We start from the raw sequence: 24,807 nt of genomic DNA on the forward strand, positions 1-24,807 counted from the left end.
CTCTCTAGTTCCATAATGTCTTTTCTAAGGAGTGGTGCCCAAAATTGTACCCCATATTCAAGATGTGGTCTTACTAATGCTTTATAAATGGGCATAATTATGTTTATCCATCCATTGTCCATTTAATGCGAGATAAGATCTTGTTTGCCTTTGCAGCTACTGCATGACTTTGGGCACTATTGCGATGTCTGCTGTCTACACGCACTGGTAAATCCTTCTTCATCAAAGATTCCCCTAATTTATCCCCATTTAATATGTAAGTCACCTGTTTATTCTTGCTTCCCAAATGCATAACCTTACATATATCTGTATTAAACTTCATCTGCCATTTACCTGCCCACGTTTCCAGTTTCTCCAAGTCCTTCTGGAGATAAATTACATCCTGCTCTGATTCTACTACCTTACACAATTTAGTGTCATCAGTAAAAATGGAGACTTTGCTCTCAATGCCAACCTCAACGTCATTAATAAACAAGTTAAAAAAGGCAGGGGTCCCAGTACTGATCCCTGAGGTACTCTACTCACAACTTTAGCCCAACCTGAAAAAGTTCCATTTATGACAACTCTCTGTTGTCTATCTTTTAACCAGTTTTCAATCCATGTGCATACATTATTACTGAGTCAATTTGCTTTATTTTGTACACTAACCTCTTGTGTGGAACCGTACCAAAAGCCTTTGCAAAATCTAAGTAGACCACATCAACTGCATTACCCTGGTCTAAATTCCTACTTACCTCCTCAAAGAAACAAATAAGGTTAGTTTGGCATAATCTATCATTCATAATTCCATCCTGACTATTACTAATAATTTTGTTTTCCATTAGGTATTCCTGAATATTATCCTGTATTAAACCTTCAAGTAGCTTCCCCACTATTGAAGTCAGGCTTGCAGGTCTGTAATTCCCTGGTTGTGATCTAGCTCCCTTTTTAAATATGTAGGCACCACATCTGCTTTATGCCAATCTTGTGGTACTGAGCCTGTGGAAATGGAGTCCTTGAATATTGAATGTAATGGTTTGGCTATTGCTGAACGTAACTCCTTAAGAACTCTTGGATGCATGACATAGGGGCCAGGTGCCTTATTTACTTTAATTTTATCAAGCTGCCAATGACCTTCTTCCTCAGTTAACCAATTGTTTGTTAATATAGATGTTTTGGCTTCCTCCTGCGGCGCTACTATTGAAATTGATTCTTCCCTGGTAAACACAGAGGCAAACAGTTTGTTTAATACCTCTGCTTTTACCTTATCTCCAATAATCTGCCTGACCATCTCACACTAAAAGGGTCCTATATTTTGTTTTCTGAATTTTTTTTGTTATTAAGGTACTTAAATATCTTTTTAGGGTTGATCTTACTTTCTTTTGCAATCCTTTTTTCATTATCCATTTTTGCTAATTTAATTACCTTTTTGAAACTTTTGTTACATTCCTTATAATTCTGATACGATATCTCCGTCCCTTCTGACTTCAAGAATCTAAACACCGCCTTTTCCCTTTCCTCCCCTACCTTTTAATTTAGCCATATTGGTTTTGAATTATTTCTTTTATACTTATTATCCATTATACACTGATAAGAGTGCTTTTCTAACAATGTCTTTAAACAGCCTATCTATCTTCTACATTTTTCCCTGCAAAACATTATCCAAATGTATTGCTTGCAGATTAGTCTGGTTTTTTTTGATAATTTATTTCAAATGAGACCATGTTATGATCACTATTAACAAATATAAAAGTCCGGGAACATTTGGGTATTACTTCTACATTGTTTGATATTACCAAATCTAGTATTGCCCCTCTCCTGGTTGGATCCTAATACATTTGGGTCATATAATTGTCTTTAAGCACCCCCATAAACCTGTTTTCTTTTGTTGTAATGCTAATCGCATTGCCCCAGTCTATGTCTGGATAATTAAAATCCCCCATTATGCAAACATGACCTAGTTGTGATGCCTTCTCCATTTGCAAAAGTGTTTTAGCTTCCTCAATCTCACAGATATTTGGTGGTTTATAGCATATCCCTACAAACATTTTCTTTATACTTTTACCTCCACTGCTAATTTTTATCCACAAGGTCTCTACATTTTCATCATTCCCTTCATAGACATCATCCCTTATAATAGGTTTTAGATCCAGTTTAACATATAAACATACTCCACCTCCCCTTCTATTTGTTCGATCCTTCCGAAAAAGAGAATAACCCTCTAAATTAACTGCCCAGTCATGAGTTTAATCCCACCATCTTTCAGTAATGCCTATGATATCATACTGCTCCCTTGTAGCTATTAATTCAAGTTCCCCCATTTTATTTGTCTGGCTTCTTGCATTAGCAAGCATGCATTTACGTTTTTTATTTTTTTTTCAGTCTGTACTATTATCTTAGCTCTTTCTGCCTTTATGCGCCAATTGGGTTTAGTCTTTTGAAGTTTTCTAGTATTTTCTGTTTTTTTGGTTGGTGCAGTTGAATTAAGCAGCACATATTGGAACTGAAATATAGTGAACGTTACATACTGTAACATATTATCTGCATTTTTTCTAAAGGATGTTTCATCATTTAAAATATAATATATTGTTTTGCATATTTTGTTCTGGAGGCCAAATTGTAACGAATATTACAGAATCTACGTACATTATGTCAGGGGCTAGTTAGTGCCTCAGAACTGGTGAAGAAATGTAGCAGCAATTCCAATGTTGCAGTAGCTATGGTGGAGCTCTAAAGCAGTTACTACAAAATCACAGTGGCCGCAATTTCCAACAGTTTCTACATAAAATCTATTTGCATTATTATTTCTCCAAAATAGAAAACCTCTGGATCAGAGTTTGATGTATGTGATCACAATCAGATGGCACTTTGCAAATAATATTTTTTCAATTCCCATAGGGATTTTCAAATAACGTTTACAAGTTACAATATCTACAAGACCTTTGTACTTCATTTAGCTCCTTGCTTTTGTGTGATATCAATGTGTGCCTTACATAGGGAACATGCCCTAGCTTTTTACCTTCACATTTTTCTGGTTAATCGCCTGACCGGGAGGAGTCTTGATGAACAATTCTGCTGATGTCTTTGGTACTTTTAAAACAAACAAACAAACAAACAATATATATATACCATCTCTGATGGTAAGGTAATGACTCATGGCCTGTGTAAGCCTATCAGGGATATGTGTAGACCATGAGCCCACCCCTTCCTCTTCCTGATGAGGGGAGTGCCAAATTTAGCCAGACCTGCTCTGGAGGTGGAAGAGAGAACAGTGGAGCTGTGAGACTCTCCAATGGCGGGATGAAAGGCTGGGGGAACATCAGATTCAGTCACAGATGCCCTGTAAGATCAGGGTCAATCACCATCCAGAGGCCTGGGACCTCTGAAACTCTGCATCACTGTGAGGAAGATCTGCAGTGAGTGCATGCCATGCAATAAAGACACTCAATAAGTATCAGTCCTTGGGCAGGAGGGAGACGAATGCAATAGTGGGAGCTGATCTCTGGACACCCTGGAGCCCACTACAGCTGGAGGCACTAATACCATGAGAAAAACTACAGAAAGAACCCAAGCCTGTCCTTATCTCCATACCGGCAAGGTGTTTGGTCTGAGGAAGGGACTTTGTGCCCTGAAACGTTACCACTGTAAGCTCTGATGCATTAATACATTTGGAAATCATTTGATTCCACTATATTTTGTGTGCCTCTTCCTTTCTCCTACCTTGCCAGTACTTTTGGATCCAGCTTTGGGACGCCAGGATCAACGGAAGGTGAGCACCAAAAGCAAACACCTTGAGAAATTTTTCCCTTAAGCAGTGGTGTGCCACTTATAATCTCCTTTGTATTACTGATATCCATACCAACGCAGATCCAACTCAGCTCTCCTGATCCTAACAGGAATCCGCACCACACACAGGTAGCAGAGGCTGTGTATCTCCCAATGGGGGGAGGGGGAAAACAGTGCTACATTTATATTATATTTTGAGTTCTAAAAAGATGGAGGAGAAACCTCTATATTAATTGGCTTGCTTAGAGGACAGCAGAGAAAATTAATTCTAAATTATTACCAAAATACGTATACAGAGGTACTACAATACACAACATATGTATTACCAATTTCCAACTAAAGATGAAGTATATCTAACCTATAGTTTAGATATACATATGTTAGATGCATTTAATACTCCCATTTCATTATTTAGATTTTGATATCAATATTCCAAACACTCATAAAGTGAATGGAATTACTGTATGTACCTTTTGTTTACCACAACAAATGTGCCAAGAGAACCAAAACTTGCCCATCTTAGGCTGTACAGCAATCATATATAAATTGTTTATTTTATATTTATTTGTAATTATTTTTTTCAAACTTTTGTGTTTTTATATAAAATATTACATTTTATTTTAACCAACTAAACTATATATTAATTAAGATGATAGGAATCACATGTAACGAATAAATGTGTGTATTAATGTGGTAATAATGTATTAATACTAATGGTGTTTGTACTTAATTTTAGTGAGTAATCCTATTCCATTCCTATGTGTATAAGTAACAAATATATATATATAAATATATCCACCTAAATATCCACCTAAATATAAAGTAAACCATAATTAATAATATAGTGAGTGTGACATTAATATGTAAACTATTGGTAATATACCAAGTGAAATTAATAATAAAACTTAAAAAACTGAACATCTAAATGCATGTGCTAATATGTGCTGTGATCTAAAGTTTAACTCCAGCCAATGAACCTCCCAAGAACAGGAAACAGAGGGAACATGTCAAGCATATTCAAACCAGACCTCTATACAAAATCAGTAGACAGGAGGAGGAGAAACATTCAAACAACAGTGCTAATGTCTATACAATCATTTAGACCCATTGGACCCAATGTATTTAATACATAGATCCAATAAGTCTCTCTTAGATTTAATTTCTTGTGCCTATCTCCGCTCAAAAGGGAGGTTGTAATGGCTTCAATTCCCATTATTTTATTATGTTTTTCCATGTAGTGTCTATAGACTATGTGTCTGTAGACCATGTACTACATTCCGACGGTGTTCCTGGAAGCGCGTACTCAGGGTACGTGCTGTCCTCCCCACATATTGAATGCCCCAAGGACACATGATTACATAAACTATAAATGTGGACAAACAGTTAATACGACCCTGTGTTTATTGAGGATGGATTTAATTTTCAGGGCCGCATTATTAAATTGTGTGACAAAAATTGGTATTTTTGAACTTACCCCTTTTCCTGTTAGTTCTTTGCCCTCTTTATTAGAACATAGCTGTTTCTTTTTTGTTTGTTTTTTCCAGGAGGTTATGTCGATCTATCTGACCCACTTGTTTGAATGTTTCTTGAACAATTTTTCTATCATAGCCCTTAGCCACAAATTTATCTACAAGAATTTCCCCCTGAGTCAAGAAATCAGATTCAAGAGAACAATTTCTCCTGACCCTGAAAAATTGGCCCGGGGGATATTCTCAAGCCACTTTTTATAGTGGTTGCTTGTATTGTGTCAGTAGCTGTTAGTCACAACTGTCTTAAAACGCATTTCAAGACAGCTGCGACTAACAACTACTTACACAATACAAGCAACCAAGAAAATTAAATCTAAGAGAGACTTATTGGATCTATGTATTAAATACATTGGGTCCAATGGGTCTAAATGATTGTATAGACATTAGCAGTGTTGTTTGAATGTTTCTCCTCCTCCTGTCTATTGATTTGGTATAGAGGTCTGGTTTGAATATGCTTGACATGTTCCCTGTGTTTCCTGTTCTTAATAGGTTCCTTGGCTGGAGTTACACTTTAGATCACAGCACATATTGACACATGCATTTAGTTTTTCAGTTTTTTAGTTTCATTATTAATTTCACTTGGTATATAACCAATATTTCACTTATTAATGTCACACTCACTATATTATTAATTATGGTTTACTTTATATTTAGGTGGAAAATATATATTTGTTACTTATACACATATGAGTAGTTGTAGATGATGAGCAGCACAGCCAGAAGAATCCAACTTCAAACTTGACCGGGGAGAAGGAAAAAAGCGAGCACTCCAAAATGGCAATAAGGTCTGGTTTATTGCAGGATAGACAAACAAAAACAGGACCACACGAATGCACCTACGCGTTTCGTGCACACAGCACCTTGAAGATGGAATGATGAAATAATCACAAATCTTGATTAGCAGTTCATACAGCAATCTCAGAATGACACAAAGACAATGAGCATAGGCTGAGCCTCATTTATATACCATCTCAGGCCTATCTCTTAACCCTGGGCACCTAGCTGGCTAGCAGACCCCTTTGAAGTAGAATCTTTAAGTGTGAAGTATGACACTTACAGACCACTCCGGTCCTTTGTTCTTCCGCCCTACTGTAAACAATCAGGGCGGTCAACCTTTGATCAGAGGGCTTATGCTAAACCATCTGTCTGCCCCCCTGACCTATTAGCATAGCAGATGGGCTCTGCGTTCTCATATCAGACCCAAAATACCATTCACAGTTTAATATCTTCACATATTAATATAAGCGGTTTCGTTGGGTCCAGTGGGCTGATATCTGCCAGCTTTTCTTGCCGGAACTGTATCTCCATTGTGGCCAAATCTCAGCCCGCTGCGAACCCCAGAACCAGAGATGCACAAATGCAGGTTAAAACACTTTTAAAATACAGGATTCTTCCCTTTAAAATGATCTCTGCTTTTCACTCTTTCCCCATTGAAATCAACGTGTTCCCACGCCATAGGCTTTTAATGGCGTGGCTCAGCCGTTGAAGTCAATGGAGTTCCCCGCCATAGTCTTTCAATGGGGAGATGTCGCCATTGAAGCTTATGGAAAACCCCAAAAATCTTTACATTTGCCCACACTCAGTCTGGTTGTTCGGAGATGGCTGGGAATGGCCATGCATTCATGCCGGAACCTTGGCTACATGCCACCCAAATCCCAGCCCTCTGGTCCTTCCTTCATCATTTTGGACTTAGCCGTTTTCACGCCACGCTGCTTTTCCCCATTGGAATCAATGGCCGGCGCCGCCATAGACAATGCATGGGCGCACACCGCCATTGGATTCAATGGGACTTCCGCTCCGCCATTAAAGTCAATGGCGCGACCCTCTTTCTCCGCTTGACCCCTTACGGGGGTCCCTCATTCCCGGACCCGGTGGGGGTCATATGTGGGGGTTCCTAGGGGCTAGGGGCAAAAATAATTTTATTCCCAGGTGCCCTAGAACCTAAGATTCCCACGCCACTTGTCGTTGAACTTGACTAACAGTGATCAAAGCTCTCTTTTAGAAAATGTTTCCGCTCTTGCGGTCTGCGGTTTGGATGGCTGCCAACCTGTTCCTGGAGGCCGGCGTCGAGGAATCCCCATTGAAGTCAATGGCCCTATTGACTTACAATGGGAAACCGCCGCTCCTCTCGGACGCCACCTGCTGGTCGTCGCTGGAAAACAGGTCCAAAACCGCTACTTCTGCCATTGCAATGCATGGAGCCTCAATGGTGACCTATGGAAGGCTGCAAACTGGAGCCTGAAAACGTGGGAAAAGGGAACAAAGGGCTATAATCACTGAATTAACATTAACCCCTTCCCTCCCGCATCAACCCTAGTGTATGTGTTGGTGCAAACACTGGGATGAGACAATACATTTCAACGGGAATATACATTAGGATGTTGAAGCAAGGGGAAAACACATTACTGGACCACAGTCCAGTTAACCCCTTGCTTCCCAGGTGAGAGTAGGGTTTGACCAAATGGGGTGTAACCCCTTTAATCCCGGGCCAAACCCCCTCTCCCATGACAATGCTGACTTGGGTGGGGGCTGCTGACATGGAATGGGCTGGGGAGGCTGCTGAAATGAAATGGGCTGGGGGAGCTGATGAAATGGGCTGGGGGGCTGCTGAAATGAAATGGACTTGGGGGGGTTGCAGAACTGACATGTGGGGGGTGCTGACTTGGGGGGGGCTGCTGACATGGGATGCTGACTTGGGGGGATGCTGACTTGGGGGGGGTGCAGACTTGGGGGGGGGGCTGCTGACATGGATGATTAGGAAATTAGTTAATTTGAATTAAAGTATTTTAAATGTAATTTTGTTTAAAGTAAACATCGTAAATAAATGTGTTATTTAGAATAATAAATGCTGTTTTACCCGTGCGGCCCGACTGTTTTCCTTGTGAGGTGCAGGAGGGGAGAGTTATGTGAGGTGCAGGGGGGGGGAGAGTGATGTGAGGTGCAGGGGGGGAGAGTGATGTGAGGTGCAGGCGGGGAGAGTGATGTGAGGTGCAGGGGGGGAGAGTGATGGGAGGTGCAGGGGGGGAGAGTGATGTGAGGTGCAGGGGGGGAGAGTGATGGGAGGTGCAGGGGGGGAGAGTGATGGGAGGTGCAGGGGGGCAGAGTGATGGGAGGTGCAGGGGGGCAGAGTGATGGGAGGTGCAGGGGGGTAGAGTGATGGGAGGTGCAGGGAGGGATGTGTTTGATGTGGAGGGGTGGATTGTGTGTTTGATGTGGAGGGGGGGATTGTGTGTTTGATGTGGAGGGGGGGATTGCGTGTTTGATGTGGAGGGGGGGATTGCGTGTTTGATGTGGAGGGGGGTATTGTGTGTTTGATGTGGAGGGGGGTATTGTGTGTTTGATCTGGAGGGGGGTATTGTGTGGGTGAGGGGGAGAGATGGGGTATGAGAGATAGATGGGGAGTATCGTAAAGTTTGATAGTGAGGGGTTCTGGGGGAGATATGAGGATGATGATGATGATGATGAGAGGTGCTGGAGGAGATGATGATGATGATGATTTTACCCGTGCGGCCCAAATTTTTTTTCCTTGGAGCAGTTCGGCCCTTCTCACTTTACGAGTTGTGCAGGCCTGCTGTACAGCCTAAGATGGGCACATTTTGGTTCTCTTCGCACATTTGTTGTGGTAACCCAGGTCTGTTCTCTTTGTTAATATATAAAAATACATATGGGAGTAATAGTGATTCTCTTCCAGTCTTTCTCCATTGTGGAGGGTAATCGATATAGTTCTCAATCGGCAGTATCCTTCCAGATTTATTGAACAATAGGTATATAATTCCATTCACTTTATGAGTGGTTGGAATATTGATATCAGAATCTAAATAACCAAATGGGAGTATTATATGCATCTAACATCTATATATCTAAACTATATTTAGGTGAGATATACTTCATGTTTAGTTACAAATTGGTAATGCATATGTTGTGTATTGTAGTACCTCTGTATACATATTTTGGTAATCATTTAGAATTAATTTTCTCTGCTGTCCTCTAAACAAGCCAATTAATATAGAGGTTTCTCCTCCATCTTTTTAGAATTCAAAATCTAATATAAAAGACAAAGTATATATAATATAATATATTGATTGTTTTTTATATATATATTTGTACAAAGTATTTATCAGGATATGTTTGTTGAATAATATTTTATTATATAACTCTCTGTCACTCTGTTTAAATTAAGTATGTAAATTTGAGGGACTTAGAATGGTCTACACACGGGTGTAAATTAATCCTGTCTCTCCTGATTGGATTCTGGCGCTATATACACGTAAGTGTAGTTAGAATCCACCCCCTGATGAAATCCGCCTGGTCTGATGAAACGCGTAGGGTCAAGTGCTGCTGTGAGAAGCGGTGTGTAAAGATTTCCAATCACGACAATGGAGAAGGTGGTTACACTCTGCCCTAGAGTGTTAGGAACTTTACCACTCGAACGCTGTTTATCTACTGCTGGTTGCCAGAGGACTCCCTGAAGGGTAACACACACTGAGAGGATTCTCAAGGAGATTATCCCACGACGGATCGAGCAGAGCAGCGTCCTGGATAACATGTTGGGGCATGCGTTATCTCATACAACACTTTAAAATCATAGCTGTTTGTGAGTTTTAAATTGTTATTGTGCAAGATCATTACATTTTACTTACTGGTATTACACCAGGATCAGTTGCTTTTTCTTCTCTTTTTTTCTATTCGGGTCACGTGAAGGGAGGTAGTTGAACCCATGAAGAAGGCTGCCAGCATCCTAAAGATTTATCAAGATTAACCTATTGGGGGTTACAGTGCTACCGGACTATTTTTACGTTTTTTGGACTTTTTATTTCTTTTTTAAATACATGTTTTTATATTTTTTACATACTTTATCATCTTAGCAGCAGTATAATCTATATCATTGTTTCTAGTCTTTGTTATTGCTAATGATTTACTGTAGAACTGAAGATGGACAGAACCCCCATGTAGCACTCTGTTACTGTGTGAGATGATGAAATAATTAAAACATGATTTATTCAAAACTTCGTTAAAACAATGGGGTTTAAAACAATAATTAAATAGGTTTCAAGCGCTGTATAGACTCTTGGGGTAAGTATATTCCAGAGGAGTGGAGGTATATAGTAAGTATTAATGCCCAGTGTTTGTGAATTCACTGGCCCTAGTAGTCCTCGTATGAAGTAATTATCTAGTTGAATAAATCATGTTTTAATTATTTCATCATCTCACACAGTAACAGAGTGCTACATAGGGATTCTGTCCATCTTCAGTTCTCCATCAATCTAGCCCCTCTAAGCACCATTACCTACACAACTTAGCTGTAGCGGGTGTATCTGAGAAGTGTAATGATTTACTGACATTCTTTATCAGTTCAGTAGGAGTATATATATATATTGCTTCTAATCTCTGTTACTGATTACAATTCATTGATCTAATTGACATCTTTTTTGCCAATACTATTCCTTACCTCCATAACATTGGGGTATATTTATATTTAGATATTTTACCATACACTCATAGGCGCAGTCTAAACAAAATACTGTATATTTTGTGTTTTTACTAGGAACAGTCCATTGTTACCTCTGAAGAAGTTCACACACTAGGAACAAAACGTGTAAGGTTTTATTCTTGTGCATTTATTGTAAGTGCTTTTATACAGCGACATCCACTCTTTGATAATCTGTTACCCATCTGGCTTAAATATCTTCGGACTGTTTGCTCTTTGGAGTTTAACAATGGACTGTTCCTGATATTGGCATTGATCTTGGGATTACATTGCCGTGGCAGCAACGCTGGTGACTGGTGTGACAGCACACTAAAGGTTACCTGCTGGCATAGCAGACCCGGCTGAGAGATGCGACACCGCGCTGTAGGAAGATCTACTTCCAAGACAGAGGATTCCAAAGCGAGAGGGAGTCGCTGATTTGTATGCAGATTGTCTGTGTGGTGACATACACCCACACTGCCTGATATTTTCAGCTACCTTGTTTAGTAGCCAATTTTCTACCTGCTTATAAAGTTGCCTTTTAGTACTTCACTATTGTGGCCCTTTTTTTCATTCTCTTTAGGATCAAAGAATTTGGGACTTTGTTTCCATCTTGGACACCTTTCCGATGACACATTGTGTATTGATATTTTTTTATTTATTGATCCACTGATTTGCGCCCTTTATTCATATTGTTTGGTTTTATATATGTTAACCTTGGTGTGAGGTTAGGAATTTTGAGGCAGCATTTAATGGTCTTTAGATAATTAGTTGTTTTGGTATTTTTGCGTACCTAAAATCTTTTGTATATATATATATGTATATATATATATATATATATGAACAAAAAACAAACAGAAGCGCAAGCTCCATAGCACGTAACTGTTTAAACAATAGAGTACATTTATTAAAAAAACTGCACCCCAAAGGAAATGCATTTACAGGATTTAAAATGACCACAAAACAAGATAAACTAACAAGATAAGACCCCACACGAGAATAACAAGAAGACAAAGGCTATATTTGCATAGTGCATCTAGGCCTAAAATATGGTAGATGAACGTGCCCCCCTGGGCTTATGTGACTGAGACTGCCAGCTTGAATGAGAAGACTTCATGTGACAGTTTGAATGAGATTGCCTCTGTATTACGACTTTATCTTACTCATATTTACATTGAATTGACTTAAATGTTGACATAACAGACTGTCTAGTGGATATTTTGCCTGACTGGTGTTTTGATGACCTATTTTTAAAGGCCTGAGAACTGCAATACTTGCAATATGCAAACACACAAGGATTGAAGCCAGCATGCAAAACAGCACAAAATCAACACGTTCAGGGTTGTTGACTATTTTTCATGTCATTTCAAGGATAACATACATGCATATCCCGCATTAACGTACGCAATGGGACCGGAGCATGTATGTAAAGCGAAAATGTACTTAAAGTGAAGCACTCCCTTTTCCCCACTTATCGATGCATGTACGTGCATAACTGATGTAAATAACGCATGTGTAACAGGCTCTATAGTCTCCCCGCTTGCGCACAGCTTCGGAAAAGGTAGGGAGCCAGTATTGCTGTTCAGGACGTGCTGACTGGCGCATGCGCGAGCTGCCGTTTGCCTATTGGGCGATATGTACTTACTCGCGAGTGTACTTAAAGTGAGTGTCCTTAAACCGGGGTATGCCTGTACTTTGATTTACAATAAATCAATGTAAGGAGATGCTCTAAAACTTATTTGACACATTGTTTATATTTTTGTTTTTCTGTCTAAATAAATATACCATATACTTTTTTCCAGGGCTGCTTTATCCAATAGCCAACGGTCCATCTCTGTCAGGTGCCTACCCAGGGTCAGAGGGGGCCTGCTGGAAGGAGCCCATGGAGGTGCCTGTCAGTGGGAACCTGCTGGAGGCTGATTGAAGGGAGGCACACTCCGACAGGCACCTCTGCAGGCCCCCTCTGGCAGACCCCTCCACTGGTAACTAGCATACCCCTCCATCCGCTGAGGCTGCAGTTAGGCACACTCGGTTCCACCCCTCTGTTGTTGCCCTCCCTGCCCATTCCTTTACCCCCAAGCCCATACCTCCTTCTTCTCTAACCCCCCACTACTCCCTCTCAGGCCTATGGTTGCCCCCACAGGTCAATAACTCCCCTCCCCCCCTTCCCCACACCCCACACCCCACACAAGGCCCAATATTTAATAGTTGAATTATTTTAGACTTTACGGGTTTATACTTTGCCATGGGTCCACCAGTGCCTTAAAGCGGCCCTGACTGTTTCCTGTAGAATGTAAAAAATATACAGATTTTTTAAATAATGTATTTAGTGGCACAAATAAATAATGGTTCATAAAATAATAGGAAAAATAATAACAATATATTTTTTTTTTATAAAGAATCAAAGATCTTTAATATTTACACTGATGTTGATCTGGGTCTGGACACATTTTAGAACAAAGGATACAATGCTGGACACACACAGAATTTTTAAAAACCTGTGTTTATGTGACCTTGGTATTTTTATTGTAAATTTCGCTGTTTTTGACAAATTCGGTATTAAAATCACCAAAAATCGAAACATTTCTCTAGTTTCAACTAATCTGTAATGCAAAGTGTAAAAGAAAAATGTAAAGTGTGAAAAGTTCAGAAATTGCAATGGGACAAGTTCCCACATCTCTACTCAGAAGTCAGGTAAGAATGAATAAAGATACTACGCTAATCAACAAAATTAAGGAAAACTGTGGTTTTACCTATTTATTCCTATGTATTTTAGACCATATAAACCAGAAATGATCAAAACCAAGCAAAGCTGTGACAAGCAGATATTATATATAGAGAGTGGCAAACTTTTAGCCAAAATTTGATTTCGAAGCAAAATCAGCATATCCTCACAAGTGCAAATCTTTGTGGATGTGCTTTAGGAAAAACCCACCGCTGTTTTTTCTTTTCACATTTAGTTCATGCAAACTTCCATTGCACTAACTCATATCTTTGCTGATTTGTATGAAAAACTTTGCTGTTCTTTTTTTGGTGAACAGACTTTTATTGTTTCGCGCCAACTGAAGTTAATACATTGGCAAAAGCAAACAAAAAAATGAAATGAAAGTAAGTGAAATGGAGGCTTTAGCAGAATTTCCAATGAGTTAACCCGGCTTTATAAGAAAAAATCGTACAGACGAACTTTCGCAAGTTTGAGAAGGTTTACCCATCTCTAATTATATAGGAGAGGGAGTGGCTCAGTGAATAAAAGACACTGACTGGCACTGAGAGTTTGAAGCAGGCGACCCTGGTTCAATTCCCGGTGTCGGCTCCTTGTGACCTTGGGCAAGTCACTTTACCTCCTTGTGCCTCAGGCAACAAAAACATAGATTGTAAGCTCCACGGGGCAAGACTTGTGCCTGCAAAACGATATTCAGTGGAAGAAGCCATATTATAATTGTGTCCATGAGTCAGAGTCAGGCACCACAAAACATCATGGGCATACCTCGCAAGACAGTGAAGGCTCTTTAATTTAGATGTTCACTAACGAGAAAAGGCTGGAAGTGTAAATAAAGGTGTGGTCTTCTTATACATTGCAGCATGTTAATTCTCAAAAAGAGAGAACATTGACGCCTCTGAGCAAAGCACTGCTGCACCTTAATATTGTGCCCAAAGTGTTTAATTTACCTGCTGTAAATGAACCCCTGACCAAATTAGGTGAATGGAGCATGACCTTTAGCCCGAGTGACCCTGCAGTGATGCACTGGGGGGGGGGGGGTTCGGAAGATGAGTAAGGGGGCTTGGTTATCTAAGGGGATGTCGCTCCGTGATGGCTAATATTGTATGTCTTTATTTATATAGCGCCATAAATGTACATAGCGCTTCACAGTAGTAATACATATCATATATATAACAAATAATATAAATAACAGGTCATGGGAATAAGTGCTTCAGACATAAAAGTAACATTAAGAAAGAGGAGTCCCTAATTTCCTTCAAATTTAACGGCACTGGGAGGGTTTGGAATAAGTATAAGATGCGTGGGAGAATATTCATTTTTATGCTATATATTTTTCCTATCCAGGAGATATTGAATTTCGCCCACTTTCTTATATCCTCCTTCAGTGTTTTAATTAATTTGGGATAATTTGCTTTATAAATTGATTTATATTCACTAGTGACAAATACCCCTAGGTATTTGATCGCCTTAGGCTGCCAGCGAAAGTTGAAGTTTAAAGAGATTAGTTTTTCTTCTGGTTTCGGAATGGTGACGTTCTAGGCCTCTGACTTTGACTGGTTTATTTTAAATCCTGAAATTTTGTTGAACTTATCTAATAGGCTGAAGAGGTTAGGGAGAGAGGTGAGTGGCTTTGACAAGACCATTAGCACATCATCAGCATAAAGGGCTATTTTGTGGGATTGATTATCTAATTTGAGACCGGAAATATCCGGATTCTCTCTCACATGTGCCGCTAAAGGCTCCATACACATGGCAAAGAGTAAGGGCGAGAGGGGGCAACCCTGTCTCGTGCCACTCTTGATCTTAAATATGTCCGAGGGGTAGCCTTGATGCATAACTTTAGCTGTCGGACCAGTGTATAGCGCCATAATAGCTGATATTAATTTATAGAATAGAATTTGGTTCGTATGCCAGATGGAAAAATTGACAAGTTTAGTTAATGACACTGGCGAAAATTTCCTAAAAGTCTGGACGCCTTGGCTGGCCCAGACAGACATCCCTGGGGTGGAGAGTGCCACCGTTTTGCTTTAATAGTAGTTAGATGCGTTCTCCGGTAATGGAGTAGCCCACCCAGCAGCAACAAATTAATCCAGACATCGGTCCCTGAAGCGTTGATCAGAACCGCGGCCTCCCACCCTTCCTCTCCCCCTCCCCACCCTCTTCCTCTTCCCCCCCACCTAATTTTACTTTATGATTATTTATTATTTAAGTTTATGTCGTTGCTTATAACTCTGTTTTGATGACAATGTTTGTGTTCAGCTACCATACACAAGAGATATGAATAATGCATGTCGCAGTACTGGAAATAAGATGTATATATGCTGTATTTTCACAAAAATAAAAAATACAAGTTATAAAAAAAAAAGAAAGAGGAGTCCCTGCTCCGAAGAGCTTACAATCTAATTGGTAGGTAGGGAGAACGTACAGAGACAGCAGGAGGGAATTCTGGTAAGTGCGTCTGCAGGTGGCCAAGCTTTATTGAGAAATGAGAGGGATACAAAGGATGCGCTCCTGGATTTGGGCAAAGTGTGGTGGGCCTCGGGGTGCACTCCTAAGAAGGACCCCAGGTGTTACCAACCAGGAGGGCTCAGTGGGTCATCTAGCGGTGGTGACCATAATCAGGTTCAATGGGTGGGGCTACTTGCTGACAAGGTCCAGGAGTGTTGGTTTATGTCATTTGTACCCAACCAAAGAGTTTGTATTTATTCCAACCAAAGTGTTTCTACTGTATTTATTTAGGTGGGTTAGAAAACAGAACGGCCATGAATCAAGGGTACAAGGGTCACGACCTGTGATAAATATAATCTCAGGGGAAAAAAATATTTCGACCTTAATTTATTTTTAAGAAAAGAGACCACATTTTCCCTATCTGCAGATAATGATGAAGCTGATACCTACTGTAGCACCACATAAAGCAAATCTGTCTTACCTCCAAATGCAGGCCTCATAGTAAAATCATGCTCATCGACACGGAGAAGCTGATCATTTTTACTCCTTCGAAATTTGGTAATGTCATGATTCTTTTTGTGTACACTGCTGTGAAAAAAATAAACCAATGTTTCCATGTCACTTATTGTGTCAACTATAATCTATTACCATGGTACATACAGTCATAAAACATCATTAGTGTGACTCTGCTTATAAAAAGAGAATGCTGTCTTTTATATACTGTCCCATGTAGACTACATGATGTTGTAGCGTAAACTGAAATTACAACAAACTGAAATCCCTTAGCAATATATCACATTATCTGCCAATTTTACGGTTGTCTCGTACAATAATTGGAGATAAGTTGATTAGCTTTGCAGATGTAGCATGAACAATTCTAACCGCAACAATCTCAATAACAATTACCTTGGATTATACAAACTATGATGCTTCAGTTAAGGGTTAATTATCCACGGGTTGCCACTATCAGCTTCACAATGCAAGGCAAGTAACCAACCTCCCACTGAGACAAAGAAGGTTGATACAGCTGTCTGTGGGCAAGTTTACTGGCCATGCACTTTAACTCAGAGCAACAAAATACCCAAGTGCAAACTTGACTCAAGGTACATGTAAAAATAGGAAAAATAAGCAACAATAGTACAGCACAGCTGAACCAAGATGTGAAATGACCCAACACAATATCAATCTCCCACTATATTGTGTTGGGTCATTTCACATCTTCAGTTACGTAGCTGTGATGTACTATTGTTGTGTATTTTCCCTGTTTTTACATGTACTTCTGTATTGTGGATGTTGGGAAACATACTTTGAAAAAGCTGCATCTTCTCAAAGGTTGTTTGCATACTAAGTGGTATTTTTTCCCTTTTTCACTATTTATTCTATCTAATAATCACTTGTTTTAATATACCATTTTTACTGGCTATCATTATTAGCACTTTTCCCATGTAATATTGTTATATAATATTGATTCCCCTTAGTGATCATTTTGCGCTTCTTTTTTGCTTTGTGCACATCTTTAGCCCAGGCTGTTCTGAAAAAGCTGTGTAATACGGCAGGCATATGTTTATAGGGGTCGATCTTAAAATGGATAGGAAGCAAAAAAGTGACACCCTGTGAGTGCTGATTTGCATGTGATTACCCAGAATCCCTGGCTGCAGTGGAAGCACTGTATGCTGAGTGACTATGGGGACATTCCAAACAATGAGAAAGAAAAGAACACTCCATACCATAGGATTCGTCCATTGTAGGTCAATAATCCATATTTAAAACTCAGATTTTACTCAAACTAAATTAAAATGAAAGAAACAACTAATTATATACAACAATAATGATTAATTAGACACTGTGTTTCAGTTTTTTAATGCTGGATCAAAAGCGCATAGTGATATAGACGAAAGTGATCAAACAACACTACAATTTAGGTGCAAAAATAGTCAGTTAGACAACCAAGTCCCACTTATTGCTCAGAAACTTATACTATATGTTTATTTATTTGTATGCTAGCTGTTGCTATGCAGCTAAGACCGCAATTGATTAATTATAGTGTTATAATCATACTGCCAATAGTAGAATATATCTCATACCGCTATCTGTGGTGGAGGAGCCATAAAGTACATTGTGTGTACTGTGTATTGCATTAAATTATGATAAATACTCTGCTGGCATTTAGGCTTGTAATACGTTAATGTTCCGTTACCTATTCATATTGCCGGGCTGGGAGTAAAGGAAGCAGGACACATCTGAATTGACCTATGGAGCTTTGTTAGTTAATCTTAGTTTGAGATATATAGAAAAGATATATACGTTAAAAAAAAAAGACAAGAAGAAGCGCCACCTCCATGGCATAATATTGTATGTAAAAAGACAATTTATTTTCAAAAATATATATTCTCAATCAGTCCAGAAAACCAGGCACTCACATATGTGTAGATACAGGTGTAGTAGGGTGCAAACTGTCCATGTGTCAGCAAGTCGGCACATCTGATAGAAGAAAACAGGACATGCACTCCAAGATCCAAAGTTGAAATTTATTCCTCAACGTTTTGACTCCCAATGGTGCTCTTGATAAAGGCTCCATTGGGAGCCGAAACGTTGAGGAATAAATTTCATCCTTGGATCTTGGAGTGCCTGTCCTGTTATATATATATATATCTATATATATATATATATATATATAGATATATATATATATATATATATAGATATATATAAATTAGGTTATGGTGGGTGAAAAAGTGACTAAAAAATCTCCACCGTATAGCATTTAGCATATAATAATATTACATGTAAGCACATTCACATGTCTTAGACAGTTCTTCAACCCTGTTTTTTGCCATTATCACCTAGCCTACAGTGCTTCCACTGCAGCAAGGGATAATGTGTGGTGAAGACCTACCCAAAGTCTCAAATTGCAAAGCCAGTACAACCAACCTCACACTGAGACCCAAAAGGTCGAGACAGTCTGTCTGTGAGTGGGTTCACTGGCTTTGCATCTCACCCCAGGCTATGCTTAAAAGCTGTGTTTAAAACAGCGAGCATTGGCTTAAGGGCTCCATGTAATAATGAACTTGAGACAAAAGGTGGCACTGTGTGCTCATTTGCATTTCATTTCCCAGAATCCCTTGCTGCAGTGGAAGCACTGTATGCTAGGTGATAATGTGAAAAGCAGGGTTGCAGACCTGTCTAAGACATGTGAATGTGCTCACAAGAAATATTTTTATATGATATATATAATCTCCTGTAGAGTACTCTTTATGCTGAAAATAGTAATTGGTCTATCACAGGAAGTCAGATGTAAGCTGTATACTGCACCATTGGAAATGCATTGCTTGGCGCCTGTTGTCCGGTGTAAACAGGATTTCCCCCCTTGCTGACTGGAAAGGGAGCGCACCGTGTCTGGTACACACTCTGTCACTTCAGCCTTGGTGTCATCATCAACGACCGACGCACGTTTCGCGTAGGGTTGCTTCTTCATGGGTGGACCCACCTATTGTCAAGGTGAGGTTTAATTAGCCCTCTGTTGTCATAGAAGTGGGAAAAGTTATTTTAACCCCATCACGGCTAGTCTCAAAACAATATTCGTTGTCATTTTAAAGTACATTATAAATGAATGAAAATGGGCAAAACTTTTGATTTATAAGGGTTTATTAATACTTGAGAGGATTTAAAGATAAATTCAGAACTCTTACATACAATTAATATTATTCACCATTAATACATCCTGAATGTTTTTTTATATGTTAGGGTACCTAATAGAGGCAAAATTGAATAATTTGAAAGCACATACAGATGTAGTCAGGCTGTTTTCGGCGCTGCGATCACGCGCAGTGCTGTGACTGCAAATTACAGCCCAGGAGAATTAACACTGTGGGGGGTTTCATTGAAAGGATTGGACCTCCCCCATCGCCACATTTTTGGGGAGTTTCGGTTGCGGCGCCGGAAACAGTAAGGCTGGCTACATCTGTAAAAGGGTCCATTTGAAAGTTCACATCCACATATGCAAACAATAAGGGGCTATTTAAACCTCATCTCTGCAAAGAAAGGACACATAGGGGCCTGACTTTTTTTGGCACAATATTGGCGCACAGAAATCTCATTTTAAATTGCCTTTGTGTGCACATACAGATAAGTCATACTCTAGCTACACTCTGCCCTGCACTTGTTGCGGGTGAACCACATCCCAAGTGCAGCCTGATCACAGCCACGTGAAGCGCAGGAGGGAATGTCCCAAAAGGACTAACACAGCGCGGGTCTCTGCTTCTGAATGGGGCTCCCACTGATCAAAAGATACATAAACTAAAAAGCATTCAGAAGCAGGGACCCCCCCACTGTGGCAATCCTAAGGCCTCGTCCAGGGTGATGCTGAGTGTTGGCGCGCGCTGGCGCTGGCCACCATGAAACACATTGTTGCAATGTGTGTGGCCAGCATGAGTGAGCGCCTGCGCATGCTCGGCCCTTAGCTGCTTGCAGAGCAAATTTGATTATGCCGCTTGCTGGCGTGTCACATGAGCGGTTCGCCCAATGAGGGCGAACCAGCTCCATGACATCATGGCCGCACCCCCCGACGCCCCCCTCCCCCCGCACGCGCAACTAGCTGGCCATAAATCGCCCGACCCAGCAGAGTGCACCAGCGCGCTCGCTCGCTCCCTGCCTGGCCGCAGCTTTATGGGAAATTAGTGCACTAGGCTTTTGGGCGTAAGGAAACTGCATTTGGGTCTCGGTCCAGCCTCAGTTGAGCTGCAGTTTCCTTGCGGCAAAGGAAATCATAAATCTTGCTCCATCGGTATGTACTAACCTGAAATGTTTCCATCTGTGTCATCAGCGTCAAAAAAGATGTTTGCCATTTTTGTGGGAGCACAGAAATGGGCTGAGGTTGGAATACACATGTAAAGGGGATGCACTAAAAAAGGATGTTCTGTGCAACCGCCCCAAAACGGAGCCAGTGCATCAAAATCGTCTGCCAACTAAGTTGCACCTGGCCTAAAACCCTAAAAAGTCTATCTACTGTATATTAAATTGCCACGTATCATTTAAAATGTGATTGGATGCAGCACAGAAGGCTAAAAGTGTTTATTATGTTTTCCAACGGAGCGGCCAACCCGATGCAAATGAAAGTGGGGCCCCCTCCTCTTCTGTCTCCTGCAGACGGGGTCTGGACACTTCCCGTGACTGCCCCAGGGGGAACGGAAAAGGTGCACGGGATTACCTGGCCGTTCATGTTGTATGCATTTATCATGATAATTGCATAGAGGAAAGATCGCTGACGTTACACTGACGCACAGGAATACATTCAGCGAAATATCGTGTAGCAGAAATGTCCACTGATTTTCTGTGAGTCTCACTTTTTACCAGTCCATTAGATTCCAATGACATCTCATTGGCAAGAGTCATTATTATACCATATTCATTATATTTGGGGGGACAGAAGCCCCCCAAATCTCACTGATTTCGGTCCTTAGACGTTGTCATTTTTAACGCAGTGAAAAGGTTAGTAAGATGGGAAATGTAAAGAATAGTAATAGCTAGATAGACAATTCTCAATATAGTGACTCGTGCCATCCTATTTATTCTCTTTGTACAGTATATATGATATATTTTACAAATATATATTAATGCTGCAATCAGTGTGTGTGTGTATATATATATATATATATATATATATATATATATATATATATATATATATATATAGAGGTGTCAGTATCGTGCTAGCCGAGCTTTAATAATCAAAAATGAATAGACGATACCGTTCTGTGGCTAACTAAATGCTTTGTTTGTGCGAGTTTTCAACATACACTGATCTTCTGACAATGTTACAATGAATAAAGCAGGCAAGGGGTTTACTCAAAAAACATGTCTATACATAGTGCGCTATATGATTGCACACACAGCTGTCTCCTACACATACAAATACTCTATGTAATTCCATCCCTATATATATATAGTATATACCAATAGGGACCACATTGTATCTACACACACTTTTAGTAATGCAACACCCTCTCACATTTCCAAACCTGCATACACCATTGATATACACTCCCACTCCACACACACTTTTTGTAAAGCGCTGTATAAACTGTAGGCTCTTTATTTATTTATATTTACATACTTACATACACACACACACTCTCTTACATCACTCACATTCAGGGACTATTTAACACCTCAAGTCATAAATCACACACTACACAGGGAGGAGGATTGGGCTCTAGTCACATTCCACGATGCACTGTTTTTGAGTAAACCTGTTGTCTGCTTTAGTCATTGTAACACCGCCGGAAGACGAGATCAGTGCATCTTGAAAACTCGCACAAATAAAAGCATTTTGTTAGCCACAGAACGGTATCGTCTATTCATTTTTGATGAAAAAGAGATCTCTTGGAACATCACCCCCTTAGTCTTACATGTATGAAATCCCCAATGCATTGGTATTTACTTTTGTTCTCTGAAGAGGAGAATATCCACAAGGGAGAAAAATATATCAACATCATTGCTGGCAAGATAATCGATAATCTTAATGTCACCTTAACACACAACAGTTTTGCTACTGGTTAACATAGCACACTTATTATAAATATTAGCAAATATACTATATAGCAAAAAATATAAACGTTTCGGTCCCACTATCAGACCTTTGACAAAGTCTGATAGTGGAACCAAAATGTTGATATTATTCGCTATATAATAAATGTGCTATTTTTTTAAGCCCAGAGACGTGCCATTTGATCCTTTTCGTCTTTGTCTCAATGCTCTGCTAGTCCTGGGTATTATTATTGACTGACTTTCAAACACTCACAAATCCCTGCTTCAGACGTCAGACTGAGGCTAATATGATATTTCAAGAAGCACTCAAGAGCTAAGGAAAGACAAAGCAAGGGTTTCTCTTTAAGACATATATTGAATGATCCACTCTTGCTTCTGTAGAGCAGCTTTAAAAATAATAATCTGAAGGGACGCATTTTTGTTGTGTAACGACATAACCACGGGGGGAACGGAGACACCCAACAGATTGTGTGAATGGTTTAAAAGATTTACTTTCTGATGTGATTCAAAGTACACCATGTCAATAAGGAGTATTCACCAGTGACGTTAGTTATGTGAATAGAGGAAATGGACAGTGGGCGCTCTTGAGGATTTTTTTTTTTAACTCGGCTAATAGCAAGCAAAAAATATTCAAGTCAGATACTCAAAGTTTTAATTAAAAAGCACAGGATGTCATGTAAAATAATTCCATAAAGAGCTATATTTACGAGGCACTTTTCTGCCATAAGACATCTGAGAGGGCTGTAAAGTGTCGTCAAGTATCATAATGCATCTTATGGCAGAAGTAAATGTGCCAACATTTCTTATTTTGAGTTAATATCTGGAGTATTTTATTTGCCTTTATTTTCTTGTTCACGCTCAACCATACAGATGAAAACTTCAATCATTTGTTTCAGTACCTGACTTGATCATATATTCATGCACAAATAAATAAGTTACACATATAAACAACAATTTACACATAGAATTGGCCGAAGTCATTCAGTTTTTAGCATTCTGCTGAAAACATTCTTTAGGTGCAAAAGGTGCACCCCTTCAATGTAACAAAAGCAACAAGTTCCCTTGCACTAATTATCATGTATACCTACTAATTACATACATGGAAACCGCATGTATCTGCCTACTTCATATGTTCTTAACAAAGTGTAAAGCTTTAACATATTATATTCCACACAAGTACAGAAGCAACTAGGACATAATTATCCACTTGTATTTTTTTTTATTTCTGTACTAGTCAGGAAATAGGCATTTTATATTTTTTAAATCTGTCATTGGCACATTATATTGCATTTTAAATGGCTAGACATTTAAGTGCCAGTGTATATACATATGTATGTTTTTCAGCAGTAATGGTAAAGTTTTGTTTTGTACTACGGAAATAGAGAAGCAATTCAAAGCCAACTTTAAGGAAGGTTAACATTTCAGAGATGCTAAAATATTTGCATTATTTGGGGTTTGTTATTGATGTAACAGAAACTGCTGATATACTGTACAAAGAAGTATGCAGTTTGTATTGTTTGGGGAATTAAGTCACATCTGGCCCCTTGATTAACCTTCAGTAGAGCCTTTGAGGTTAACATTCTTTTTGAGTCAAATGAGAAGCAAAACAGTAGTATATTCAGTAGGGATGCTTACCTTGCCTGTTTGTGCACTTCCACCTGACTTGCCCATCGCCTCCTCCTGTTCTTCTTGCTCTCTATCAGGAGAATGAGGCAGGAGATCAACACAAGGAGCTTGAACAAATAAGGCATTTTCTGGGAAGCGGTTAGAAAATGATCTGCTGTGCAGTATCTTCCAGCTGTGACAGTCCCTACTGGTGTACACATTGAGTCAGCTGTTCATCCCAGGAAACATGCTGGCCAGGCAGATCACGGTGTGGACACTGTGCCTCTGATTCCCATAATGTACACTGAGATCACAGGCTTCCCACCCAGTGATTGCTAGACATTGGCCATTGCTACGGGTCAGCACAAGTTGGCTGTGTTTTACCACATACAGTGTCCCCAGGGTCCTGCGGCAGAGATTTCACTAAACCCCTTATATAATAGACATGCGGTTCACAATGCAATTACAGACACTCGGGATGATTCATCAGAGCACTAATCTGTGCCTGCTTCTCTTATTAGACCCTACAATCTCAAACGACCTTTTTCAAATGACATTTAACAAATAATAATTGGGAAGGGTGTGGCTGCAGTTTGCATATGGCTAATTACTGTTTTCATTTGCAGTTGTCAATAAGCAAATAAAGATGATTAATGATGTTTGTATTGAGGTGGGGGGTGCAGATAATACTGCAAACCTACACATTCATTTATTTATTTTAAAGA

General features: G+C 39.7%; 1 protein-coding gene across 2 annotated transcripts in view; it reads right to left on the minus strand.

The window, feature by feature from the left end:
* LOC142493415 (gamma-aminobutyric acid receptor subunit rho-2-like) overlaps positions 1-24,531 on the minus strand; it is a 113,103-nt gene extending 88,572 nt beyond the window's left edge. For both annotated transcript variants that reach the window (XM_075597443.1, XM_075597442.1), the window contains exons 1-2: positions 24,113-24,531; positions 16,413-16,519 (exon numbers count right to left, since the gene is read on the minus strand). In XM_075597443.1, the coding sequence (XP_075453558.1) occupies positions 16,413-16,519; positions 24,113-24,303 (298 nt within the window). In that variant the 5' untranslated portion in view covers positions 24,304-24,531. The remainder of the gene's footprint in view (positions 1-16,412; positions 16,520-24,112) is intronic.
* Positions 24,532-24,807: the final 276 nt, after the last annotated feature.

This window comes from Ascaphus truei, chromosome 4 (genome assembly GCF_040206685.1).
Source record: "Ascaphus truei isolate aAscTru1 chromosome 4, aAscTru1.hap1, whole genome shotgun sequence".
Lineage (NCBI taxonomy): Eukaryota > Metazoa > Chordata > Amphibia > Anura > Ascaphidae > Ascaphus > Ascaphus truei.